The 25,640-nt window shown below is 42.2% G+C and overlaps 2 protein-coding genes and 1 long non-coding RNA gene across 3 annotated transcripts; all 3 read right to left on the reverse strand.

Annotated features, from left to right (window-relative positions):
• Window positions 1–12,769: 12,769 nt before the first annotated feature.
• On the reverse strand, window positions 12,770–17,727 carry LOC123114918 (RNA polymerase-associated protein LEO1-like). Its single transcript, XM_044536288.1, has 3 exons — window positions 16,264–17,727; window positions 13,617–13,869; window positions 12,770–13,419 (listed from the first exon to the last, which is right to left on the reverse strand). Exons 1-3 carry the CDS (start codon window positions 16,579–16,581, stop codon window positions 13,055–13,057), a joined length of 936 nt encoding a protein of 311 aa, XP_044392223.1. The 5' UTR covers window positions 16,582–17,727; the 3' UTR covers window positions 12,770–13,054.
• A 299-nt stretch (window positions 17,728–18,026) lies between these two features.
• On the reverse strand, window positions 18,027–20,314 carry LOC123114976 (uncharacterized). Its single transcript, XR_006456580.1, has 4 exons — window positions 20,167–20,314; window positions 19,746–20,133; window positions 19,534–19,635; window positions 18,027–18,575 (listed from the first exon to the last, which is right to left on the reverse strand). It is a non-coding gene; the product is annotated as an uncharacterized lncRNA (long non-coding RNA).
• Window positions 20,315–20,601: 287 nt separating this feature from the next.
• Window positions 20,602–24,809, reverse strand: LOC123114929 (axoneme-associated protein mst101(3)). The gene is made up of 3 exons (XM_044536294.1): window positions 24,099–24,809; window positions 21,449–21,704; window positions 20,602–21,251 (listed from the first exon to the last, which is right to left on the reverse strand). Exons 1-3 carry the CDS (start codon window positions 24,414–24,416, stop codon window positions 20,887–20,889), a joined length of 939 nt encoding a protein of 312 aa, XP_044392229.1. The 5' UTR covers window positions 24,417–24,809; the 3' UTR covers window positions 20,602–20,886.
• Between the last annotated feature and the right edge of the window lie 831 nt (window positions 24,810–25,640).

Consider the following 25,640-nt stretch of genomic DNA (forward strand, 5'->3'; position numbering starts at 1 on the left):
CAGGGTAACGAACAAACGTTCGCTGTTTGCGGCTAAAAGACGAAAACCATAAGTCAAAACGAACATGCGGACGAATGTCCGCTAAATAGACTAAACCGAGAAAAAAATAAAACCGATTTATAAAAAAATAAACCGTGGTTTTTAAAAAACGGGTGGTTTTTTCAGGAAAACCGCCGGCGGCGGCGGCGGACTCCGGCGGCTACCTCGACAGCGGCGGCGGTGGATGGCGACTCCGGCGGCGAGGGGATCCGGTGGCGGAACGGGGCGGCGGCGGCTCCGGCGCGGGGCTCCAGCGGCGAGGCGGCGGGACTCGGCGGCGGAGGCACGGATCGGGGGCGGGGCTAGGGTTTCAGGTGGGCTCGGGGTGGCCTCCCGGCTCTTATAAAGGCCGGCCAGGCCAAGTGTCCTAGTCGGACACGGCCCGGTTAGGTCGGTTCGGGTTTTTGAAAAATAATTACATGCAGAAAAACAATTAAAAGAAATACTAAACGGACTCCAAAAATCCCGAAATAGATTTTTTCCGACTTCTAAAATCAAGACGGACAAGATGAACATTTATTTGGGGCCTAAATGCAATTTTGAAAAACGCGCATTTTTCCTAATTCGAATAAAATAGCGACAAAACTCCGAAATAAAATCTTATTTGATTTTATTATTAAATCCTCAATATTTCGTTATTTTGGGAAAGTCATTTTATTCCCTCTCTCATATTTTTATGATAGAAATAATTGAAGATAAAATTATTAAAATCAAATGATCCTATTTTCAAAATTTGAGAAAACTCAAATATGAAAATAACGAAATCCCCAACTCTCTTCGTGGGTCCTTGAGTTGCGTAAAAATTTTTAGGATCAAGCGAAAATGCAATAAAATATGATATGCAATGATGATCTATGTACAACATTCCAAATTGAAAATTTGGGATGTTACAATAAGTCATGCATATTTAAAGAGCAATTTTTATTGCTTGCAACATGACAACTTACTTGAAGGATCTTACTCAATCCATAGGTAGGTATGGTGGACTCTCATGGCAAAAACTGGGTTTAAGGATATTTGGAAGCACAAGTAGTATCACTACTTGGTGCAAGGAATTTGGCTATCATGAGGGAGAAAGGCAAGCTCAACATGTTGGGAAGATCAATGACAATATACTTTAACTGAGGTGTGAGAAAACATAAACCATTACGTTGTCTTCCTTGTCCAACATCAACTCTTTTAGCATGTCATACTTAATGAGTGCTCACAATCATAAAAGATGTCCAAGATAATATATTTGTATGTGAAAACCTCTCTTTCCTTATTACTTCCTATTAATTGCAATTATGACCAAAACTATGTTTGTCAACTCTCAACAACTTTTATGCCTCATACTTTTTATGTGTGAAGTCATTACTATCCATAAGATCAATATGAACTCTTTTATTCTTTTTATTCTTTCTACTTCCTCAAGATCATAGCAAGATAGCAAGCCCTTGACTCAACACTAATTTTTATTATAGATAGCTCACGGACTCGATTACATAAAGAGATCACAAAGCAAAACTCAAAAACTACTTGATACTAAAACTTCAATCTACTAAATCAAGATACTACTAGAAGGATCAAACTAAGTAAAACGGTAAAGATAGGAGTGTGATGGTGATACGATACCGGGGCACCTCCCCCAAGCTTGGCAGTTGCCAAGGGGAGTGCCCATACCCAAGTGATTATGTCTCCTTCTTCATAGTTGGTGTTGTGATCTTCTTGGCAATGATGCCCCTCGGGATACAATTCTCCTCCTTGATCTTATTGACTTGTTGTTTGAGGTCCATAATTTCTTTACGGAGCTTGCCCGTAATGGCTAAAGCTCCTTTTACCCAAGGATGCTGCATAGCTTCTGGAGAACAAGTGACGTTCTTTTTCATATTTTCATAAGAAAGAAATTTAACATTGGAAGGGATGACCGAATTTGGAATAGCCGAGCTCTGTAGTTCCCCCATCATGAATCCTGCTTGGAGACGATAGGTAACTTCTTGATCTTCATCCATGGCATCTATCCTTTTCAAGTCGGCCTCCATCTCATCCTCCATTGATGGTCCAAAGTGATAAGCATCGCTGTTTGCTCCTGGGCCTGGTGTTAGGTGAGACACTCGAATCTCCCCGACTGACTCTTGAGAAGACATCTTGCTCTTAAACTACAACAGGAATAGCTCGAAACAAAAACAGAGGATATTTGCGTGATACGGTGGTCAAAACCTTTGGGAGATTATATAATGAATTTTTACCAACCAAAATACGTGACGTGCAAGAAAACGGAGTCCGGGAGGCGCACAAGGTGGCCACGAGACAGGGGCACACCCATGAAGGGTGGGCGCGCCCTCCACCCTCGTGGAGGCCTCGTGTCCTTCCCGAATTACTTCTTTCTTCCTAAAATTCTTAAATATTCCAAAACGGATAAAAAATGCCATTAGAGTTGTTTTGGAGTCGGTTGACTTACCGTACCACATACCTATTCCTTTTCGGAGTCTGAAACATTATGGAAAGTGTCCCTTATGTATTCCTCTGGGGTTACGGTTTCAATAATATTAGTTTCAACATTGATAGGATTACCTGAGATATAATGTTTGATTCTTTGACCGTTCACCACCCTCGGACTTGTGCCTTCGAAGTTGTTGATTTTTATGGCACCGGAATGATAGACCTCCTCGATAACGTTAGGACCTTCCCATTTAGAAAGAAGTTTTCCTGCAAAAAATCTTAAACGAGAGTTGAATAATAACACATAATCACCTAAGTTAAATTCTCGCTTTTGTATCCTTTTGTCATGCCAGCGTTTAACATTTTCTTTGAATAGCTTGGCATTCTCATAGGCTTGGGTTCTCCGTTCATCAAGGGAGCTAATATCAAATAACCTCTTCTCACCAGCAAGTTTGAAGTCATAGTTGAGCTCTTTAATAGCCCAATATGCTTTATGTTCAAGTTCTAGAGGTAAGTGACATGCTTTTCCATAAACCATCTTATACGGAGACATACCCATATGATTTTTATATGCAGTTCTATAGGCCATAATGCATCATCAAGTTTTTTGGACCAATTCTTTCTAGATCTATTCACAGTCTTTTGCAAAATTAATTTGAGCTCTCTATTGCTCAACTCTACTTGACCACTAGATCCCGGGTGATAAGGAGATGCAATTCTATGATTAACATCATACTTAGCAAGCATCTTATGGAAAGCACCATGAATAAAATGTGAACCACCATCAGTCGTAAGATATCTAGGGACTCCAAACCTCGGAAAAATAACTTCTTTAAGCATCTTAATAGAGGTGTTATGATCAGCACTACTAGTTGGGATAGCTTCTACCCACTTAGTAACGTAATCAACAGCAACTAAAATATGTGCGTAACCATTAGAGGCAGGAAAAGGTCCCATATAATCAAAGCCCCAAACATCAAATGCTTTAATAACAAGAGAATAATTCATAGGCATTTCTTGACGCCTACTAATATTACCGATTCTTTGGCATTCATCACAATATAAGACAAACTTACGAGCATCTTTGAAGAGAGTAGGCCAATAAAAACCGGATTGCAATACCTTATGTGCAGTTCTATCTCCAGCATGGTGTCCTCCATATGATTAAGAGTGACCCTTGCGTAGGATCTGTTCTTGTTCATGCTCAGGTACACAACATCTAATAACACCATCTACTCCTTCTTTATAAAGGTGTGGGTCATCCCAGAAGTAATGTCTTAAATCATAAAAGAACTTTTTCTTTTGTTGGTATGTGAAACTAGGTGGTATAAATTTAGCAACAATGTAATTAGCATAATCAGCATACCAAGGAGCAGTACGAGAAGCATTAATGACCGCTAATTGTTCATCAGGAAAGCTATCATCAATAGGTAGTGGGTCATCAAGAACATTCTCTAACCTAGACAAGTTATCTGCAACGGGGTTCTTAGTCCCTTTCTATCAATAATATGCAAATCAAATTCTTGGACCAAGAGAACCCATCTAATAAGTCTAGGCTTAGCATCTTTTTTTCCATAAGATATTTAATAGCAGTATGATCATTGTGAATAGTAACTTTGGAATCAACAATATAAGGTCTGAACTTATCACAAGCAAACACAACTGCTAAGAATTCTTTTTCAGTGGTAGCATAATTTCTCTGGGAAGTATCAAGAGTTTTACTAGCATACTGGATAACATTCAATTTCTTATCAACTCTTTGCCCTAGAACAGCACCTACAGCATAATAACTAGCATCACACACAATTTCAAAGGGTAAATTCCAATCAGGTGGCTGAACAATAGGTGCAGTGATCAAAGCTTTCTTAAGTATTTCAAATGCTTCTACACAATCATCATCAAAGACAAAAGGAATATCTTTTTGCAATAAATTAGTCAGAGGCCTAGAGATTTTAGAAAAGTCCTTAATGAACCTCCTATAAAAACCGGCATGACCAAGGAAACTTCTTATACCTTTTATGTCCTTGGGAGATGGCATCTTTTCAATAGCATCAACTTTAGCTTTATCAACTTCAATACCTCTCTCGGAAATCTTATGCCCCAAGACAATGCCTTCATTAACCATAAAGTGGCACTTTTCCCAATTCAACATGAGACTAGTGTCTTCGCATCTCTGCAAAACTCGATCAAGGTTGCTCAACCAATCATCAAAAGAGGATCCATAAACGGAGAAATCATCCATGAATACCTCACAAATATTTTCACAAAAGTCAGAGAATATAGCCATCCTGCATCTTTGAAAGGTAGCAAGTGCATTACATAAACCAAAAGGCATACGTCTATAAGCAAAAGTACCGAAAGGGCAAGTAAAATTAGTTTTTGATTGATCCTCCCCTGACACAGGTATTTGAGAGAAACCAGAATAACCATCTAGAAAGCAAAAATGTATGTGTTTGGATAGTCTTTCTAGCATTTGATCAATAAAAGGTAAAGGGTAATGATCCTTCTTAGTAGCTTTATTAAATTTATGGAAATCAATTACCATCCTATAACCTGTAATAATTCTTTACAGGATCAATTCATCTTTATCATTAGGAACAACAGTAATACCTCCCTTTTTAGGAACGCAATGGACAGGACTTACCCAATCACTATCAGCAATGGGATAAATTATACCTGCCTCAAGGAGCTTTAGTATCTCCTATCTTACCACTTCTTTCATCTTAGGATTTAACCGTCGTTGAGGGTCTCTAACTGGTTTGGCATCTTTCTCCACATTTATTTTGTGTTGGCATAGAGTGGGACTAATGCCCTTAAGATCATCCAGAGTATATCCAATAGCAGCAGGGTGCTTCTTTAGAGTTTTCAATAATTTTTCTACTTCTTGCTCTGAAAGGTTAGCACTAATAATAACAAGATATATTTTCTTTTCATCAAGATAAGCATACTTAAGATTAGCAGGTAATGTTTGAGCTCAAACACAGGATCACCCTTGGGTGGAGGGGGATCCCCTAGGATTTCAACAGGTAAATTGTGTTTCAGAATAGGACCCTGTTGAAGGAACATTTCATCTATTTCCCTTCTTTCATTCATAAACATATCATTTTCATGGTCTAGCAAATATTGTTCTAACGGGTCAGTAGGAGGCACGGCAATAGAAGCAAGACCAATAATCTCATCCTTACTAGGTGATTCTTTATCACGGGGTTGTCTATGAAACTTAGCAAAATTAAACTCATGAGACATATCCCCTAAGCCAATTGCAACAATATCCTTTTCACAATCAATCCTAGCATTAACAGTATTCAAGAAGGGTCTACCAAAAATAATGGGACAAAAGTCATCTTGTGGGGAACAAAGAACAAGAAAATTAGCAGGGTATTTAACCTTCCCACACAAGACTTCGACATCTCTAACAATCCCAACTGGTTTAATGGTGTCCCTATTAGCAAGCTTAATGGTAACATCAATATCTTCTATTTCAGCGGGTGCAATTTCATGCATAATTTCTTTATATAAGTCATAGGGTATTGCACTAGCACTAGCACCCATATCACATAAGCCATGATAACAATGATCTCCTATTTTAACAGAAATAACAGGCATGCCTACAACAGGTCTATGTGTCTTAGCATCTGGTCTAACAATATTAGCAGTCTCACCACAAAAATAAATAACATGCCCATCTAAATTATCATCCAAGAGATCTTTAACCATAGCAATACTAGGTTCAACTTTGATTTGCTTAGGAGGTGTATAAGTCCTAGTATTACTCTTACGAACAACAATTGAAGTTTTAGCATGATCCTTTATCCTAATAGGAAAAGGAGGTTTCTCAACATAAGTAGTAGGAACAATAGAATCATTATAAGTGACAGTCTTTTCTTCAACTGTAATAGGTACAACTACTTTTACTTCAATGGGAGGATTATATTTAAACCACTTCTCCTTAGGGAGATCAACGTGAGTAGTAAAAGATTCACAAAAAGTAGCTACTATCTCAGAGTCAAGTCCATACTTAGCGCTAAATCCACGAAAAGTACCGGTATCCATAAAAGATTTAACACAATCAAACTTAGGTGTTATACCTGACTCCTTACCATCGTCGGAACCCCAATCTTCAGAGTTGCTTTTAATTCTTTCCAATAAGTCCCACTTGAATTCAGTAGTCTTCAGCATATAAGAACCAGCACAGGAAGTACCAAGCATGGTGCGATCATTGGGAGAAAGCCGAGCATAAAAGTTTTGAATAATCATTTCTCTTGAGAGCTCATGATTGGGGCATGAATATAACATTGACTTAAGCCTTCCCCAAGCTTGAGCGATGCTTTCTCCTTCGCGAGGCCAGAAATTATATATGTAATTACCATCACGATGAACAAGATGCATAGGATAGAACTTCTGGTGAAATTCCAACTTCAATCGTTTATAATTTCATGATCCCGTATCATCACATAGCCTATACCATGTCAATGCATGCCCCTTCAAAGATAAAGGTAAGACCTTACTTTTTACAACATCATCGGGAATACCTGCAAGCTTAAATAATCCACAAACTTCATCCACAAAGATAAGGTGTAAATCAGGATGCAATGTTCCATCTCCTGCAAAGGGATTAGCTAGCAGTTTCTCTATCATACCCGAAGGAATCTCAAAGTAAATATTTTCAGTAGGTTCAGTAGGTTGAGGAGAAACTATTTGCTCTTCTGGTCGGGGTGAAGATACCCGAACAAGCCCCTCAAAGGATTAGTTTCCATAGTGACAAGTGACAGAAAATTTCAGCACACTATATAAATGTTTCCTTACCAAGTTCCACTCACCAAAGGCGCTTCACTCCCCGGCAACGGCGCCAGAAAAGAGTCTTGATCACCCACAAGTATAGGGGATCTATCATAGTCCTTTCGATAAGTAAGAGTGTCGAACCCAACGAGGAGCAGAAGGAAATGACAAGCGGTTTTCAGTAAGGTTTTCTCTGCAAGCACTGAAATTGTAGGTAACAGATAGTTTTGTGATAAGATAAATTGTAACGAGTAACAAGCAATGAAAGTAAATAAAGTGCAGCAAAGTGGCCCAATCCTTTTTGTAGCAAAGGACAAGCATGGATAATTTCTTATAATGAGAAAAGCGCTCCCGAGGACACATGGGAATTATCGTCAAGCTAGTTTTCATCACGCTCATATGATTCGCATTCGGTACTTTGATAATTTAATATGTGGGTGGACCAGTGCTTGGGTACTGCCCTTACTTGGACAAGCATCCCACTTATGATTAACCCCTATTGCAAGCATCCGCAACTACAAAAGAAGTATTAAGGTAAACCTAACCACAGCATTAGACATATGGATCCAAATCAGCCCCTTACGAAGCAACGCATAAACTAGGGTTTAAGCTTCTGTCACTCTAGCAACCCATCATCTACTTATTACTTCCCAATGCCTTCCTCTAGGCCCAAATAATGGTGAAGTGTCATGTAGTCGACGTTCACATAACACCACTAGAGGAAAGACAACATACATCTCATCAAAATATCGAACGAATACCAAATTCACATGACTACCAATAGCAAGACTTCACCCATGTCCTCAGGAACAAACGTAACTACTCACAAAGCATATTCATGTTCATAATCAGAGGAGTAATAATATGCATTAAGGATCTGAACATATGATCTTCCACCAAGTAAACCAATTAGCATCAACTACAAGGAGTAATCAACACTACTAGCAACCCACAGGTACCAATTTGTGGTTTTGATACAAGATTGGATACAAGAGATGAACTAGGGTTTTGAGAGGAGATGGTGCTGGTGAAGATGTTGATGGAGATTGAACCCTCCCGATAAGAGGATCGTTGGTGATGACGATGGTGATGATTTCCCCCTCCCGGAGGAAAGTTTCCCCGACAGAACAGCTCTGCAGGAGCCCTAGATTGGTTCTGCCAAGGTTCTGTCTCGTGGCGGTGGAGTTTCGTCTCGTAAGCTTGCCTCTGATTTTTTTTTCCAGGGTAAAAGCCTTCATATAGCAGAAGATGGGCACCGAAGGGCCACAAGGGGCCCAAGAGACAGGGGGGCGCGCCTAGTAGGGGTGGGTGCGCCCCCCACCCTCCTGGCCAGGGTGTTGGCCCCCTCTGGTGTTTTCTTCGCTCAATAATTCTTATTAATTCCAAAACTGACTTCCGTGGAGTTTCAGGATTTTTGGAGCTGTGCAGAATAGGTTTCCAATATTTGCTCCTTTTCCAGCCAGAATTCCAGCTGCCGGCATTCCCCCTCTTCATGGTAAACCTTGTAAAATAAGAGAGAAGAGCCATAAGTATTGAGACATAGTGTGTAATAACAGCCCATAATGCAATAAATATTGATATAAAAGCATGATGCAAAATGGACGTATCATCCCTCTTCATGTAAACCTTGTAAAATAAGAGAGAAAAGGCATAAGTATTGTATCATATTGTGTAATAATAGCCCATAATGCAATAAATATCAATATAAAAGCATGATGCAAAATGGACGTATCAACTCCCGCAAACTTAGACCTCACTTGTCCTCAAGCGAAAGCCGAAATCGATAATCATGTCCACATGTTTAGAGATAGAGGTGTCGTTAAAAATAAAATATGGACATGAAGGCATCATGATCATCTTTAGAACAACAAAATATATTGGCATATAATTTCTTATGCGAAGGTGAAAATTCATTCACAACATAAAGTATGAATCCAGAACTCTATTGAGAACCAACAAACTATGATATCAGTCATTGAAGCAATTGCAATTTATCATAACATTGGAAAGAGTCAATATAAGAGCTTGTCTAGCAAATCCACATACTCAATCATCTTTTAGTCTTTCATAATTGCTAACACTCACGCGGTACTTATGAGATCAAAGCTTCAACCGGAGATAGAGAAAGATAGGGGCTTATAGTTTTGCCTCCCGATTATTTACCTCAAGGGTAATGTCAACAATAATAACTCATGATCACCTACATCTGAGTGGATATATGTGTCTAGATCTTTCCCCAACACATGACGCTTGCCAAGACAAAAAGGTGAAATGTAGGAAGTGGTGTAGATCACCATGACTCTTTCATAAAGGTGCATACTAAAAATTAAAAGATAGGCCCTTCGCAGAGGGGGGAAGAGGTTATCATGCGCTTTTCGGTTGGATGCACAAAAATCTTAATGCAAAGGAACGTCACTTTATATTGCCCCTTGTGATAAATAACTTTCTTATGCAGTCCGTCGCTTTTATTTCTTCCGTATCACAAGTTCGTATAAAGCTTATTTTCCTCACACTAATAGATCATACATATTTAAGGAGCAATTTTTATTGCTTGCACCGATGACAACTTACTTGAAGGATCTTACTCAATCCATGGGTAGGTATATTGAAGTCTCATGGCAAAACTGGGTTAAAGGTGTTTGGGTGCACAAGTAGTATCTCTACTTGGTGCTCAAGTTTTGGCTAGTGTGAGGTGGAAGAAAACGTCACATGTTGGAGGATCCATGGCAATATAACTTCTATTCGGAAATAAGCAAACATAACTCATTATATTGTCTTCCTTGTCCAACATCAACTTCTTAGCATATAATATTTTAATGAGTGCTCACAATCATAAAAGATGTCCAAGATAATACATTTATATGTGAACCTCTCTTTAACAGATTGTTTAAATAGGTTATTTAGGTGGGGTGGGACCCAAAGGTCAGTGAGACATTTTAGTTAATTAATTTTAGTTTGACCCAAACTCCTAATTAGTGCATGGGGGTCCCATAGTCAGTGTGCTAGGGGTGGGTTATCTGCTAACTAAATGGCAGGCCCCAGCAGGGGATTTTGCACGCGCGCTTGGGCAGAGGGGTGCCGGCCACGGCGGCACTTGGCTGGCAGGCAGCGGCGGCAGTGGCCGTAGGCCACGGTGGCGCAGCGCCCGCAGCGGTAGCCGTCGCAGTAGAGCAGCACGAGGGGGAGCACGGGGCCAACAGCGGCAGTGTAGACCGTCGTGATCGGTGTAGGGAGGCAGCGCATGACGAGGATGACTCGGGCACGGGGAGCTCGGCGCAGAGGGCGCGCGGGGCACGGTGAGCGCGTGCTCACCGCGGGTGCGCTTGTGGGGTCGTCTAGCGTGCGGTGACCGCGAGCGAGGCGTGAGGCAGAGAAGGGGAGAGGCCCAGGGCCTCACCAGCGTTGATGGGGAGAGGGGGCGCCGAGGCTTGCTGGCGGCCGGCAGGGAAGAGGCCGAGGATGCGAGGTCCGGCGAGGGGGTCGAGGTGGCGTCCAACGCGGGGCAGGGCGTGGCGACGCCGGCGAAGACGGTGGGGCGGCTCCGGCGAGGTGGCGTTCCGGCGACGGCGGGGTCGAGGCAGAGGAGCTTCGGTGAGGTTGCCCCGATGAACGGCGACGGCGGGAAGGTCCTCCAAGCAGTGGTGATGCGGCGCCGGCGTCGAGCAGGTCGGGCGGCGGGGACCGACGTCGAGCCCCGATCCAGATCTGGATCGGGGGGAGGGGAACGAACGAGTGGGGGGGAGTGGTGGTCGTGGGGCTAGGGTTCGGTGCCCCCAGGTGGTATAGGCCAGGGGCTGGGCCGGCCGGTTGCTGGCCTGGTGGCCAGCTGGGTTACAGCCCAGCAGGGGGGTCTTTTTATGTCTTTTGGTTTTTGTTTATTTGTGTGTTTTTTCTTTTTACTTATTTTCCTTTTCTGTTTTACCTTAGTTTTTGATTTAGTATAGTCTTATAAAATACTTTATTTAACTCCTAAATTAGTGTCATGGTCTAGCCCTCTGCCACAAAAAGGTTGGGGCCCCAAATAAAATAGTTTAACAATTTAATATTTACAAAAGGCACTAATTTAATTGTTATAACCAATGTTTTAGTTATTCTGGAGCATTTGCATATTTTATACAAATGTGGCTTCATCACCATAATTACTTATGCATTATATGTCACCTCTCGAACATTTTAGTTTTAATGTTTGAAAAACTTTTGATGTTTGCCTTTACTTCAAATTTGAATTTGAATCGGTTCTCAACTAACGCGAGATTAGCAATAGGGATCATGGTGACGTGGCATCATTAGCAGGGTATTACTGTAGCTTAGTTATCCAGGCGTCACAGGGCTGGTAGCGCGCATTAACAGGTTGAAATGATACAAAACACTACAATTATACAAATCCTAAATCATTGAATGATCCAACCGAGACTTCGTGAAGTCTCCGTCGGCTGGGATTTAGCCAAAAGAAAAAAGATAAATTATCAAAACAATATAAAAAAAGAATACTATTTCTAGAAAATAAAAGATACAAAAGCACAAAAATACATGAGAAAATGAAAAATAGGAAGGAAAAACAAACATATAGAATAGAGTAATTTTTTTAAGAAACTAGATAAGAGTAAATAGAAATTGTAGAACAAATAAAAATAAAAATGGCAGCCCAACAAAAAAGAAAAGACCGACTAACAAGGGAAAGACCAACAAGCCCCTGGCCAGACCCCCGTAACGTGAACCCCAGCCACGACAAAAAAACAGCGAATCAACCTGTGTGTGGTTGGATGGTTAGAAAGACTGTGGTATCCCCAGCCCATCAGAAATACGGTAAAAAGATAGGAAAATTCTTGATTATTCAACGTCGGATCGAAACAGTTGGAATTTTATCTATCCTTCTATTTTTTAAGATAATTCAGATTTGTTGGCAAAAAAAGCGAAGAAATAGGTTTGTCATTCCATTACAATATCATCAAGAACAAGAGAAAGAACTAATATCCTATTTTGGGACTTCGATTAAAATCTCGACGCTCTGTTCGACGACGAGGTGCCTACGGTGACTTCATAAATTTCAAGATGATAGCCGGCTCAGTCTTTCGAAGGTGCTCATACGGATATGGGATGCATGTGTGCGTTTATAGAGGTGAGTGTATCCACATGTATATGAGGGTTTGCGTCTACTGTGTTAAAAAAAGCCACGATAGAAAAAACAAATGCAAACGAGCCCATCCCCAGGCGTTGTGGGCTGTTCACACGAAACGTAAAAGTGCACATATCTTATAGCAGCAAAGAAATCTAATGGCCAGCGCAGTCGACTGGGAGACTTGACAGACTGAGTTTTAGCTTGCCTGTTTCAATAAAGCTAGCTATCAAGGCCTTTCCAACAACAAAAAACCACTGGATGAATTGTACAGAAGAAAAAAAATCAGTAGAAATAACTCGACCTGACGCACACTATTAGGGAGTGTACCAGATTCCGTTCAAGAAAAATCAAAACAACAAGCAAAATCAAAGCAAATCAGCAAACCAACGCAAGCAACCACAAAACAAAACATGTAGTACGAAATACCCACATTTACCATGTACTCCCTCGGTCCGAAAATACTTGTCGCATAAATGGATAAAGATGGGTGTATCTAGAACTAAAATATGTCTAGCCATTTCGCTGACAAGTATTTCACCACGGAGGGAGTATTCAAAAGGGTTTCTGTCATGAACAATTCAGAGCTCAGCACACAACAAGTCCATCTATAGAGAATTCCAAGATGCGCACCAGAGGGTGGCCTCCTCCTAGTGGAGGCGCACAGTATCTAAGGAATTGCATAATCTGAGCAGTAATTCACCGCAGGGGCTGCTGATTATAGTGGTTCTTGTCTTTCTTCTTCGCTGCCACAAGCTTTGCTCTCCTAGCGGCCGCCTCAGATGCTGCAATCTTTGCTACTGCGTCCATCTCTTTGCTCGATTTCTTTTTCTTCATTGATGCTACTTTCTTTATGCGCTCCTTGACATCCACTGAAGCAACATCTTCATCAGGTTCTACACCAGCAGCATTGTCGACCACATTGTTCTGATCCAGTGTTTCTTCTGCCTCCTTTGAAGACTTGTCTTTCTTAGCTTTCTTCTTCTTGGAGGTCTTACTCTCCAGAGGAGCGGATGCATCTTCCTTTTTCCCTGCTTCAGCAGCCTGGCCCATACCTTCCTTGTCTGCAAAATATGCTCAACATGTGAACACAATGCTTAATAAACCTTCAGAATCACCGTCTTCAGGCCTTACAAAAGAAGTCACAAAATATTAACAGCATAACAGTTACCAATATAAAAACATATCTAGGTATGCTCAATTTTCACAGAATGTTTCTTCTGGAAAAATTTAATGGCAAGAAGAAGATATTTTTACTTACCATTTGTTTCATCTTGAGTAGCATTACTTGATTCATGTGAAATTCCCAACTCAGCCAATACAGCATCAAGCTCTTCCAACTCCTTTTTCTTTAACTCCTTGGAGAGCTGTCTTTCGGTATCTTTAGGAGGTACTAGTGGAGCTACAGCTTTCTGAACTGCCGGCTCAGAAGGGACAGCATCTCCTGCTTCATGTTCATCCTCAGCAGCAGCATCAACCTCATCATCAAGGCTATCATCTTCACTCTCAATTTCCTGCAGTATACAATTGGCATATGGAGAGTTAACACTTAACACTACAAAATATAAAGGGCACATACTATATTGTACTTCAGAGCAGTAGATGTTTTGTGTGATCCCATTCAATTTGACCTGAAATCTAAAAAAATTCTCGAATGTAGGAGCAGCACTCCCAATTTCACTCATCATGAAACCTAGAATCTAAAGCTAACACCGCAAGATATGGAGGAAGCTAAATAAAACAGATCAATTGAAGTACTTTTTCTGTTTTCAGGTAGTTGAAATTGCTCACAAATCACAATAACATGACCTTGAATTCAGATTTTTCCGGAGGTACAGCCCAGTAAAGTCGCTTCTTCTGATACTAAGAGTATTCTACAAGTCAACATGTACAAAATAGACTTACTAAGTAATAACCCCATAGAATCACTGTATCCATATAAAGATAAAGAGGAATATCTTATACAACAAAAATCCAGTTCTGTAGAACTTATTAAAACTTAAATAAAGATGCAGGATGCCGTCCACAGCACAAGTCAACATCATGTACGAATGATCCCATGTCACAATTGAGTCAGGCAGAGCAGGGAATTTGCCAAGCCCCGGACCGGGTACTGGGCCATTGTGGGCTACGATGAAATATATCCTTGATTAGACTCACGGTAAAAAAAAACTGGGCTTAAATTCCTAGAATTGCCTCTGCCCAGTGCATATCTCGCCTAAGCACACTTTAAGCTTAAGGTCAGGCATTCTGCTAACACCTAGCGCCTAGGCACAAGCTTAAGCACACACCTAGCAGCCCTTCCCTTTTTTTATCATTGGTTGGACCCAAAACCAGAAGCAAATGCTAAAGGAAAAAAAATAAGCCATGGCTGCCGGCATTGTTTCCCGACCATGAGTGACAATTGCTTACAGTTTTTTTTTCACCCTGTTTCCTTTAATTCAAAGGAAGGCAGAACACCAGCTAGATTTCTGGAGTAAATAAAATGAGAATAAGTAAGACCAAATCTGGAAAGAAAACAAATGTATCATTTTGAGCTAGAACCTAGGAATAACTATGGCCAGACACCCCTTATCAATCAAAAAATCACACATGCCCAAAAACGCTTCTATGGCACATACCCAAACAGGCAAGTGGTAGTAATGCCACCATCCAAATATATATGTAGATTCCACCTGATTACAGAAGGACTCTGACATCAGTATTATTTGATATGGGTCATTTAGTAGTTCAATTATACAACCTAGTTGTTTCCCACTTAATTATTTGCAGTATTGTTTGTCTGATTCCATATGAAGAGTATGCTGAAGGCATACACCGAATGTAGGCACGTGATTCCGTGCTAATTATGCCAGGTAAATCCTCACACATCCAAATCTATCTTTAACTTCAACCTGATTGCCCAAAGACTGTTAGCCTAACATAAATATTCTTTGAAATATGCCACTAGTAAGTTGTACTCAGTTCTCTTATTGCAGTCAGGACATATGTTTTTTTTAACTTAATTATTTGCATTATTGTTCTTCCCGATTCAATACAGGCTAGGCCAGCAAGCATTATACTATCGGTGCCACCAATATCAAGTACGCCATAAATAAACTAATTCTAGTTACATATCGCCATATCCTCACACGTCAAATACCCGTGCAATAACATTACCTAAATTGGCAACCTCGTGAACAGCAAATTTAAGCCTTCATAAATAGAGCGTGCCAACGATCTCAAAACATTCCGGTAACGGAAAAAATGGTCAAATCACATTTCATGCAACGATAAATTGTCCATAGCAGTCAACCGTCCTACCCGCGAATGCAGTGCGTGACGCCGCAGAGCTTATTGATGCCCCGAAGACGACAGAGAAAAATTGGTTCATGGTGTGAATTTCTATCCTGGAGACCCCAATACCACTTGTTCCCACGGCATTACATCATGCCATGCATACAGAACACAAATAAACCGGCACATGAAGAGAGTATCGCAATGTTGAGGTGTCGCTGAATCGTCGTAGTCCAGAGACATCACATATGCAAACAACTAAACATGCATATAAAGAATACTAGTAAGATACCCGTGCATTTCACGGAACACCAAGATTGGGGGTGAACGGCGCTGGCAGCGGTCATTACACCAGATTGTTCCATGACCTTCTGGATGTTTTAGGAAGAGATAAGGCTGATTGTGAGAGGCAAGGAATGGTTTGTAAATATGAAAACAGGTGCGTGCATCTTTTTGCAAAACTGCAGCAGTTTGCTTTGTATGCGTCAGATCCAGATCCGGCGGCTATTGGTGATAGATGGCAGGCACACCATCATCACCAACTCCAACTTAGGTCCAACTTAGGTTTGGTCTTTATAGGAGCAGAGATAAAGAAGGGGACGCAAGCAAGCAGTGGGAGAAGCGAGGTGGACCTGTTCAAGGGCAGAGTGCTCCTTGTCGTCCTCGTGGCCGGCATCAGCGTCGTCCCCCTGGGCCTCCCGCACGGGGCACAGCGGGGCGGTGGTGGCGAAGTAGTCGTCATCGTCATCGTCCTCAACGTCGGCCCAGGACTTGGCCGTGAGCGGCGCGGGCGTCGAGAACACCTCCGGCTTTTCCACCACCGGCGCCTGCTTCTTCTCGGCTGCCGCCGGCTTCTTCTTCTTGAGCGTCTCGAGCGCCGCGAACACGTTGCCGCTGCCGATCCTCAGCTCCTCGGCGCCGGCCCCTCTCCTGTTCCCTCCCCCGGCCATCTCTCTGTCAGCCACAACAACAACCGCAACTGCTGCCGCTCTGGTCTTGCCTGGGGTTCTCTTAACTCCCCGATCTGCGGCAAGGCGGGGCACGCGGCCACGCTTGCTTGCTCCGGATCGGGAGAATCGGGCGCGAGGAACCAAGGAGACACACCAACGGGCAGAGCTTCCGCGGGGTTGCTTGTTGGAGGCCGGATTGGAATTTGCGCGATTTGGGTTCCGTCGTCTGTTGGGTTAGCAGTGGAGAAGACGAAGAGGGCGGCGGCGGCGGCGTGCGTGCTACTCTACGCCTCTCGCTGCGTTTCGCTTTCGCCATGGCAGATGGTAGTACAACTCGGATCGTATCGTACTCTTATCTGGAGTTGAACGGGAACCTTGGTCTTGCAGCCGACACGTGCCCTTCCTTCGGGCACGGTTTCTATCCGTCGGAAGGCCATGGTGGAGATCTGAGCCGTCGGAGCTGTCGAGAGATATTAAGTTCACCAGGAGGCATCATCAACCTCTATAACTAGATTGGTACCACGCCTTGGCGCGGGGTGCCGGTCCCAATGATATTCCCAAACAGATAATAATCAAGTTTGTAGGAAGCATGGTTCAGCTTATATATTCAGATTTTTTAGTTCAAAAGAAAGAACAAACATTTACATGTACAACATGAGGGGGCGAGTACTCAGAGCAGGAAAATAAAAAGAAAGCAAAAGCCAAACAGAGTGGCGATAGAGATGGTAAAACATGGTACTACGGGTTCTTCTTCATGTGGAATGTGACCACTTTGTCAAAGAACTATCATAACAGAGCCTCTCAACGACATGATCAAACATTAGTTTCTTTGCGCGTTTCTATAACAAAATGCAATCAACATGAATATTATTTCATAAAACCAAATGGGCACTTCTCCAACACATGTTCTGCATATTCTCAATTCTGATAAAGCCAAGTATAAACCTGAACTTATGGAAATAATATCAGTTTAAAAACATCCAGGAATGTAAGTTAACTAAAACGAATGTCAGTTTAGCTCAATGCTACAAATTGTAGAATTCACAAAAAAAAATAAGCACAAAAAGATATCTAATGCAGCAAATTGCTGAGCCAAAACATTTTGAGCCAGATAAAATAACTCCAAATTTTGTTTCTGTGACCTAGAACCCGAATATGTCAACGACCTGGACTGCAAGTTATGTGACGAACCGGCCGGAAACCTTATCAAGCTCCATGATGCCGGCAACCTGCAAGCCAAAACGATGGATGTAGCAGCGGTCAGAGAGAGAGAGAGAGAGGAGGGAGGGAGGGAGGGAGAGAGAGAGAGAGAGAGAGAGAGAGAGAGAGAGGGGTGGGTGAACCTGGACTGAGTGGAGCAGCGTGGATCTCGCATCAAAGAGGACAGGCAACGGCGACGGCTGGCCACCGGATCCAGCACTGCTACATGCCATCCAGCGCTGCAACAACAGTAATCACCTTATAGAATATCTAAAAATGACCCTATCTACATGCCAAATTAGAAAGAGTAGTCCACAGTAAAATCGCATGGACAAACAAAGGGTCAACACAGGCACAAAGAGTCAGGACACACACACACACACACACACACATAGAGAGAGAGAGAGAGAGAGAGAGAGGCCGAGGATCACCGCATGAACAAATATTGAATTCTGTAGGCAAACACAAAGACACCGGATTCTTTAAACAACCTCTCTCTCTCTCTCTCTCTGCATGTATAAGTTCATCCTAGTTCATAACTGTTATGTTAACCGGGTAAGCTGTAAGTAATGTCGTCGCTTTGGTCCAATTGCATAAACATGTGATGATCAACTTCAGAGAAGTTAAAAGGGAAGTGGGAAAACCTCAGCACAACATATACAACATAACATCTCAAGTAAACCTATAGAAGTGACATTGAGAAACTTTAAAAAAAGGAACAGGCTCATCAGGGGCTTGGAAGCATTGATGTGAGGTCTTGACCTTGAGGGAAATTGTCCGTGTTCTAGAAGTACCTAAATGGATGAATAGAAAGAGTCACAATAAAGCAGAAGGCGACTAAAATGTCACAACAAAGCATGCTAAATTATTGTCCACCAGGTCTTTCACAGGTTTTTATGTATTATATTTCCTTCCCATTAGTGTATAAGGTTGTGCACTAAGGTCACCAAGGCAAGAACATGCAAAAATTAAATCGAAGTTGGTCAGATACGCAAATAGCATCCTATATTAGTAAGCAAGAGGTGCATACTTCCATTTATCAGTAGATTTCAACATATGTTTATTTTTGTATAAAGAATAATAAATGTATATATATATATGTGCTAGTAAAAAACTATAAAATCATGTACTACATCAGTAAAATCGATACGATCCAACATAGCACATGCTGTGATAATATGCACAGCCGGTCGACATAGAACCTAACTCGTGCTTACCATCATTTACATTAAAAAGGACGGGGAAGCTACTACAACTTCCTGTACTGGTCATCTAATACAAATAAACAATGCAGGAAAAGCCTCTTTTACTTGGATCATACATAACAACAAGAGATGGGATGGTGACCGTGTAAAATAAATTACCGGGAGTGGAGATCAGCGACAATCGTGACTCGTCACCATAAAAGCCATAAGCCCTCCCACACTCATCATACGTAAATACACAAGAACATAAGAAAATATATTTTTTAGGAAAAAAGTTCAAAAATACACATTTTTTGCTTGTGATGATATACATGCAGCAGTTAATGTATTATCCATAAAACAAAGAATGTGTGCCTCATATTAATCATCCTTTCACACATAACTTAACATGCAGCAAAAAGATTTAATCTATAGTCCAAGATTAATGAACGCAAAATGAATGAGTCCTTTACAGTAAGGCAATTATTGATTATAATGGAGTGTGAATACATCATATGTTTACTTGATGGAAATTGCAGTCAAGAAAAGCATAGAATGAGTCGAGTACCTTCTGGTTCGCCCAATTTGCTCGTGGTCATCAAAGGTGTTCTCGAGATCAAACAACCAAGTATGAACTCCCGAACTTCTGACCAAATAGCAGGGTGTACACCTTAAACCACAGAGAATAGAGAGCCGGCCATGTTAGAGATTATATGAGGAGAGGTAGGCAAAAAAGTAATGGTCTTAAAATAAAATGAGGGATGTCTCATATATCTTTACCCTTGTCAGAATCCAGTTTAGAACATAGGGAATATTTAGGGAGCCTTGTTGCAGAAATATAGAATGCCATTTTCAACCACCTAATGTTTTTGAAGCTGAAACTGAACCGATTGGCACTATTGATTTAGCACACTTCTCAGAGATTTGAATCCTTCCCATGGTGCCTAATTCCGGGCGTGTTCGGTAGCTCTCCACAGCCTCAAAATCCTCAACTCCATAGCCCAAAACCAGCAGCCGGCTTCTCAGTTAAAATCCTGGAGTTACAAATCGTTCGGTAGAGTAGCTCCTCGTTCTGGCCGTTGAAACAGGCCGCCAGCCACCTAGCTATGAGAAATAGCAGCTCGGGAGGGCCCAACTAGGCGTGACAGCCCATCTACGCGTGGGAAGCCTGCTCTGGCGAACGAACGAACCGGTAACTCACTTGGCGGTGGCACTTAGATGTAATTCTTGGCAACTCCTGCTTCGCTGTTTTGGAGGAGCTCGAGTTTGCCAGCTCCGCGACTCCGCAAAAATTGCACTGCAAGTTTCGCCAGCTTCTCTCGCTCATAACCAGGATTTGGATCGTTCGGCTGCACATATCTTATAGCAGCAAAGAAATCTAATGGCCAGCGCAGTCGACTGGGAGACTTGACAGACTGAGTTTTAGCTTGCCTGTTTCAATAAAGCTAGCTATCAAGGCCTTTCCAACAACAAAAAACCACTGGATGAATTGTACAGAAGAAAAAAATCAGTAGAAATAACTCAACCTGACGCACACTATTAGGGAGTGTACCAGATTCCGTTCAAGAAAAATCAAAACAACAAGCAAAATCAAAGCAAATCAGCAAACCAACGCAAGCAACCACAAAACAAAACATGTAGTACGAAATACCCACATTTACCATGTACTCCCTCGGTCCGAAAATACTTGTCGCATAAATGGATAAAGATGGGTGTATCTAGAACTAAAATATGTCTAGCCATTTCGCTGACAAGTATTTCACCACGGAGGGAGTATTCAAAAGGGTTTCTGTCATGAACAATTCAGAGCTCAGCACACAACAAGTCCATCTATAGAGAATTCCAAGATGCGCACCAGAGGGTGGCCTCCTCCTAGTGGAGGCGCACAGTATCTAAGGAATTGCATAATCTGAGCAGTAATTCACCGCAGGGGCTGCTGATTATAGTGGTTCTTGTCTTTCTTCTTCGCTGCCACAAGCTTTGCTCTCCTAGCGGCCGCCTCAGATGCTGCAATCTTTGCTGCTGCGTCCATCTCTTTGCTCGATTTCTTTTTCTTCATTGATGCTACTTTCTTTATGCGCTCCTTGACATCCACTGAAGCAACATCTTCATCAGGTTCCACACCAGCAGCATTGTCGACCACATTGTTCTGATCCAGTGTTTCTTCTGCCTCCTTTGAAGACTTGTCTTTCTTAGCTTTCTTCTTCTTGGAGGTCTTACTCTCCAGAGGAGCGGATGCATCTTCCTTTTTCCCTGCTTCAGCAGCCTGGCCCATACCTTCCTTGTCTGCAAAATATGCTCAACATGTGAACACAATGCTTAATAAACCTTCAGAATCACCGTCTTCAGGCCTTACAAAAGAAGTCACAAAATATTAACAGCATAACAGTTACCAATATAAAAACATATCTAGGTATGCTCAATTTTCACAGAATGTTTCTTCTGGAAAAATTTAATGGCAAGAAGAAGATATTTTTACTTACCATTTGTTTCATCTTGAGTAGCATTACTTGATTCATATGAAATTCCCAACTCAGCCAATACAGCATCAAGCTCTTCCAACTCCTTTTTCTTTAACTCCTTCTTGGAGAGCTGTCTTTCGGTATCTTTAGGAGGTACTAGTGGAGCTATAGCTTTCTGAACTGCCGGCTCAGAAGGGACAGCATCTCCTGCTTCATGTTCATCCTCAGCAGCAGCATCAACCTCATCATCAAGGCTATCATCTTCACTCTCAATTTCCTGCAGTATACAATTGGCATATGGAGAGTTAACACTTAACACTACAAAATATAAAGGGCACATACTATATTGTACTTCAGAGCAGTAGATGTTTTGTGTGATCCCATTCAATTTGACTTGAAATCTAAAAAAATTCTCGAATGTAGGAGCAGCACTCCCAATTTCACTCATCATGAAACCTAGAATCTAAAGCTAACACCGCAAGATATGGAGGAAGCTAAATAAAACAGATCAATTGAAGTACTTTTTCTGTTTTCAGGTAGTTGGAATTGCTCACAAATCACAATAACATGACCTTGAATTCAGATTTTTCCGGAGGTACAGCCCAGTAAAGTCGCTTCTTCTGATACTAAGAGTATTCTACAAGTCAACATGTACAAAATAGACTTACTAAGTAATAACCCCATAGAATCACTGTATCCATATAAAGATAAAGAGGAATATCTTATACAACAAAAATCCAGTTCTGTAGAACTTATTAAAACTTAAGTAAAGATGCAGGATGCCGTCCACAGCACAAGTCAACATCATGTACGAATGATCCCATGTCACAATTGAGTCAGGCAGAGCAGGGAATTTGCCAAGCCCCGGACCGGGTACTGGGCCATTGTGGGCTACGATGAAATATATCCTTGATTAGACTCACGGTAAAAAAAAACTGGGCTTAAATTCCTAGAATTGCCTCTGCCCAGTGCATATCTCGCCTAAGCACACTTTAAGCTTAAGGTCAGGCATTCTGCTAACACCTAGCGCCTAGGCACAAGCTTAAGCACACACCTAGCAGCCCTTCCCTTTTTTTATCATTGGTTGGACCCAAAACCAGAAGCAAATGCTAAAGGAAAAAAAATAAGCCATGGCTGCCGGCATTGTTTCCCGACCATGAGTGACAATTGCTTACAGTTTTTTTTTCACCCTGTTTCCTTTAATTCAAAGGAAGGCAGAACACCAGCTAGATTTCTGGAGTAAATAAAATGAGAATAAGTAAGACCAAATCTGGAAAGAAAACAAATGTATCATTTTGAGCTAGAACCTAGGAATAACTATGGCCAGACACCCCTTATCAATCAAAAAATCACACATGCCCAAAAACGCTTCTATGGCACATACCCAAACAGGCAAGTGGTAGTAATGCCACCATCCAAATATATATGTAGATTCCACCTGATTACAGAAGGACTCTGACATCAGTATTATTTGATATGGGTCATTTAGTAGTTCAATTATACAACCTAGTTGTTTCCCACTTAATTATTTGCAGTATTGTTTGTCTGATTCCATATGAAGAGTATGCTGAAGGCATACACCGAATGTAGGCACGTGATTCCGTGCTAATTATGCCAGGTAAATCCTCACACATCCAAATCTATCTTTAACTTCAACCTGATTGCCCAAAGACTGTTAGCCTAACATAAATATTCTTTGAAATATGCCACTAGTAAGTTGTACTCAGTTCTCTTATTGCAGTCAGGACATATGTTTTTTTTAACTTAATTATTTGCATTATTGTTCTTCCCGATTCAATACAGGCTAGGCCAGCAAGCATTATACTATCGGTGCCACCAATATCAAGTACGCCATAAATAAACTAATTCTAGTTACATATCGCCATATCCTCACACGTCAAATACCCGTGCAATAACATTACCTAAATTGGCAACCTCGTGAACAGCAAATTTAAGCCTTCATAAATAGAGCGTGCCAACGATCTCAAAACATTCCGGTAACAGAAAAAATGGTCAAATCACATTTCATGCAACGATAAATTGTCCATAGCAGTCAACCGTCCTACCCGCGAATGCAGTGCGTGACGCCGCAGAGCTTATTGATGCCCCGAAGACGACAGACAAAAATTGGCTCATGGTGTGAATTTCTATCCTGGAGACCCCAATACCACTTGTTCCCACGGCATTACATCATGCCATGCATACAGAACACAAATAAACCGGCACATGAAGAGAGTATCGCAATGTTGAGGTGTCGCTGAATCGTCGTAGTCCAGAGACATCACATATGCAAACAACTAAACATGCATATAAAGAATACTAGTAAGATACCCGTGCATTTCACGGAACACCAAGATTGGGGGTGAACGGCGCTGGCAGCGGTCATTACACCAGATTGTTCCATGACCTTCTGGATGTTTTAGGAAGAGATAAGGCTGATTGTGAGAGGCAAGGAATGGTTTGTAAATATGAAAACAAGTGCGTGCATCTTTTTGCAAAACTGCAGCAGTTTGCTTTGTATGCGTCAGATCCAGATCCGGCGGCTATTGGTGATAGATGGCAGGCACACCATCATCACCAACTCCAACTTAGGTCCAACTTAGGTTTGGTCTTTATAGGAGCAGAGATAAAGAAGGGGACGCAAGCAAGCAGTGGGAGAAGCGAGGTGGACCTGTTCAAGGGCAGAGTGCTCCTTGTCGTCCTCGTGGCCGGCATCAGCGTCGTCCCCCTGGGCCTCCCGCACGGGGCACAGCGGGGCGGTGGTGGCGAAGTAGTCGTCATCGTCATCGTCCTCAACGTCGGCCCAGGACTTGGCAGTGAGCGGCGCGGGCGCCGAGAACACCTCCGGCTTTTCCACCACCGGCGCCTGCTTCTTCTCGGCTGCCGCCGGCTTCTTCTTCTTGAGCGTCTCGAGCGCCGCGAACACGTTGCCGCTGCCGATCCTCAGCTCCTCGGCGCCGGCCCCTCTCCTGTTCCCTCCCCCGGCCATCTCTCCGTCAGCCACAACAACAACCGCAACCGCTGCCGATCTGGTCTTGCCTGGGGTTCTCTTAACTCCCCGATCTGCGGCAAGGCGGGGCACGCGGCCACGCTTGCTTGCTCCGGATCGGGGAGAATCGGGCGCGAGGAACCAAGGAGACACACCAACGGGCAGAGCTTCCGCGGGGTTGCTTGTTGGAGGCCGGATTGGAATTTGCGCGATTTGGGTTCCGTCGTCTGTTGGGTTAGCAGTGGAGAAGACGAAGAGGGCGGCGGCGGCGGCGTGCGTGCTACTCTACGCCTCTCGCTGCGTTTCGCTTTCGCCACGGCAGATGGTAGTACAACTCGGATCGTATCGTACTCTTATCTGGAGTTGAACGGGAACCTTGGTCTTGCAGCCGACACGTGCCCTTCCTTCGGGCACGGTTTCTATCCGTCGGAAGGCCATGGTGGAGATCTGAGCCGTCGGAGCTGTCGAGAGATATTAAGTTCACCAGGAGGCATCATCAACCTCTATAACTAGATTGGTATCACGCCTTGGCGCGGGGTGCCGGTCCCAACGATATTCTCAAACAGATAATAATCAAGTTTGTAGGAAGCATGGTTCAGCTTATATATTCAGATTTTTTAGTTCAAAAGAAAGAACAAACATTTACATGTACAACATGAGGGGGCGAGTACTCAGAGCAGGAAAATAAAAAGAAAGCAAAAGCCAAACAGAGTGGCGATAGAGATGGTAAAACATGGTACTACGGGTTCTTCATGTGGAATGTGACCACTTTGTCAAAGAACTATCATAACAGAGCCTCTCAACGACATGATCAAACATTAGTTTCTTTGCGCGTTTCTATAACAAAATGCAATCAACATGAATATTATTTCATAAAACCAAATGGGCACTTCTCCAACACATGTTCTGCATATTCTCAATTCTGATAAAGCCAAGTATAAACCTGAACTTATGGAAATAATATCAGTTTAAAAACATCCAGGAATGTAAGTTAACTAAAACGAATGTCAGTTTAGCTCAATGCTACAAATTGTAGAATTCACAAAAAAAAAGCACAAAAAGATATCTAATGCAGCAATTTGCTGAGCCAAAACATTTTGAGCCAGATAAAATAACTCCAAATTTTGTTTCTGTGACCTAGAACCCGAATATGTCAATGACCTGGACTGCAAGTTATGTGACGAACCGGCCGGAAACATTATCAAGCTCCATGATGCCGGCAAC

This window comes from Triticum aestivum, chromosome 1B (assembly GCF_018294505.1).
Source record: "Triticum aestivum cultivar Chinese Spring chromosome 1B, IWGSC CS RefSeq v2.1, whole genome shotgun sequence".
NCBI classification, from domain to species: Eukaryota; Viridiplantae; Streptophyta; class Magnoliopsida; order Poales; family Poaceae; genus Triticum; species Triticum aestivum.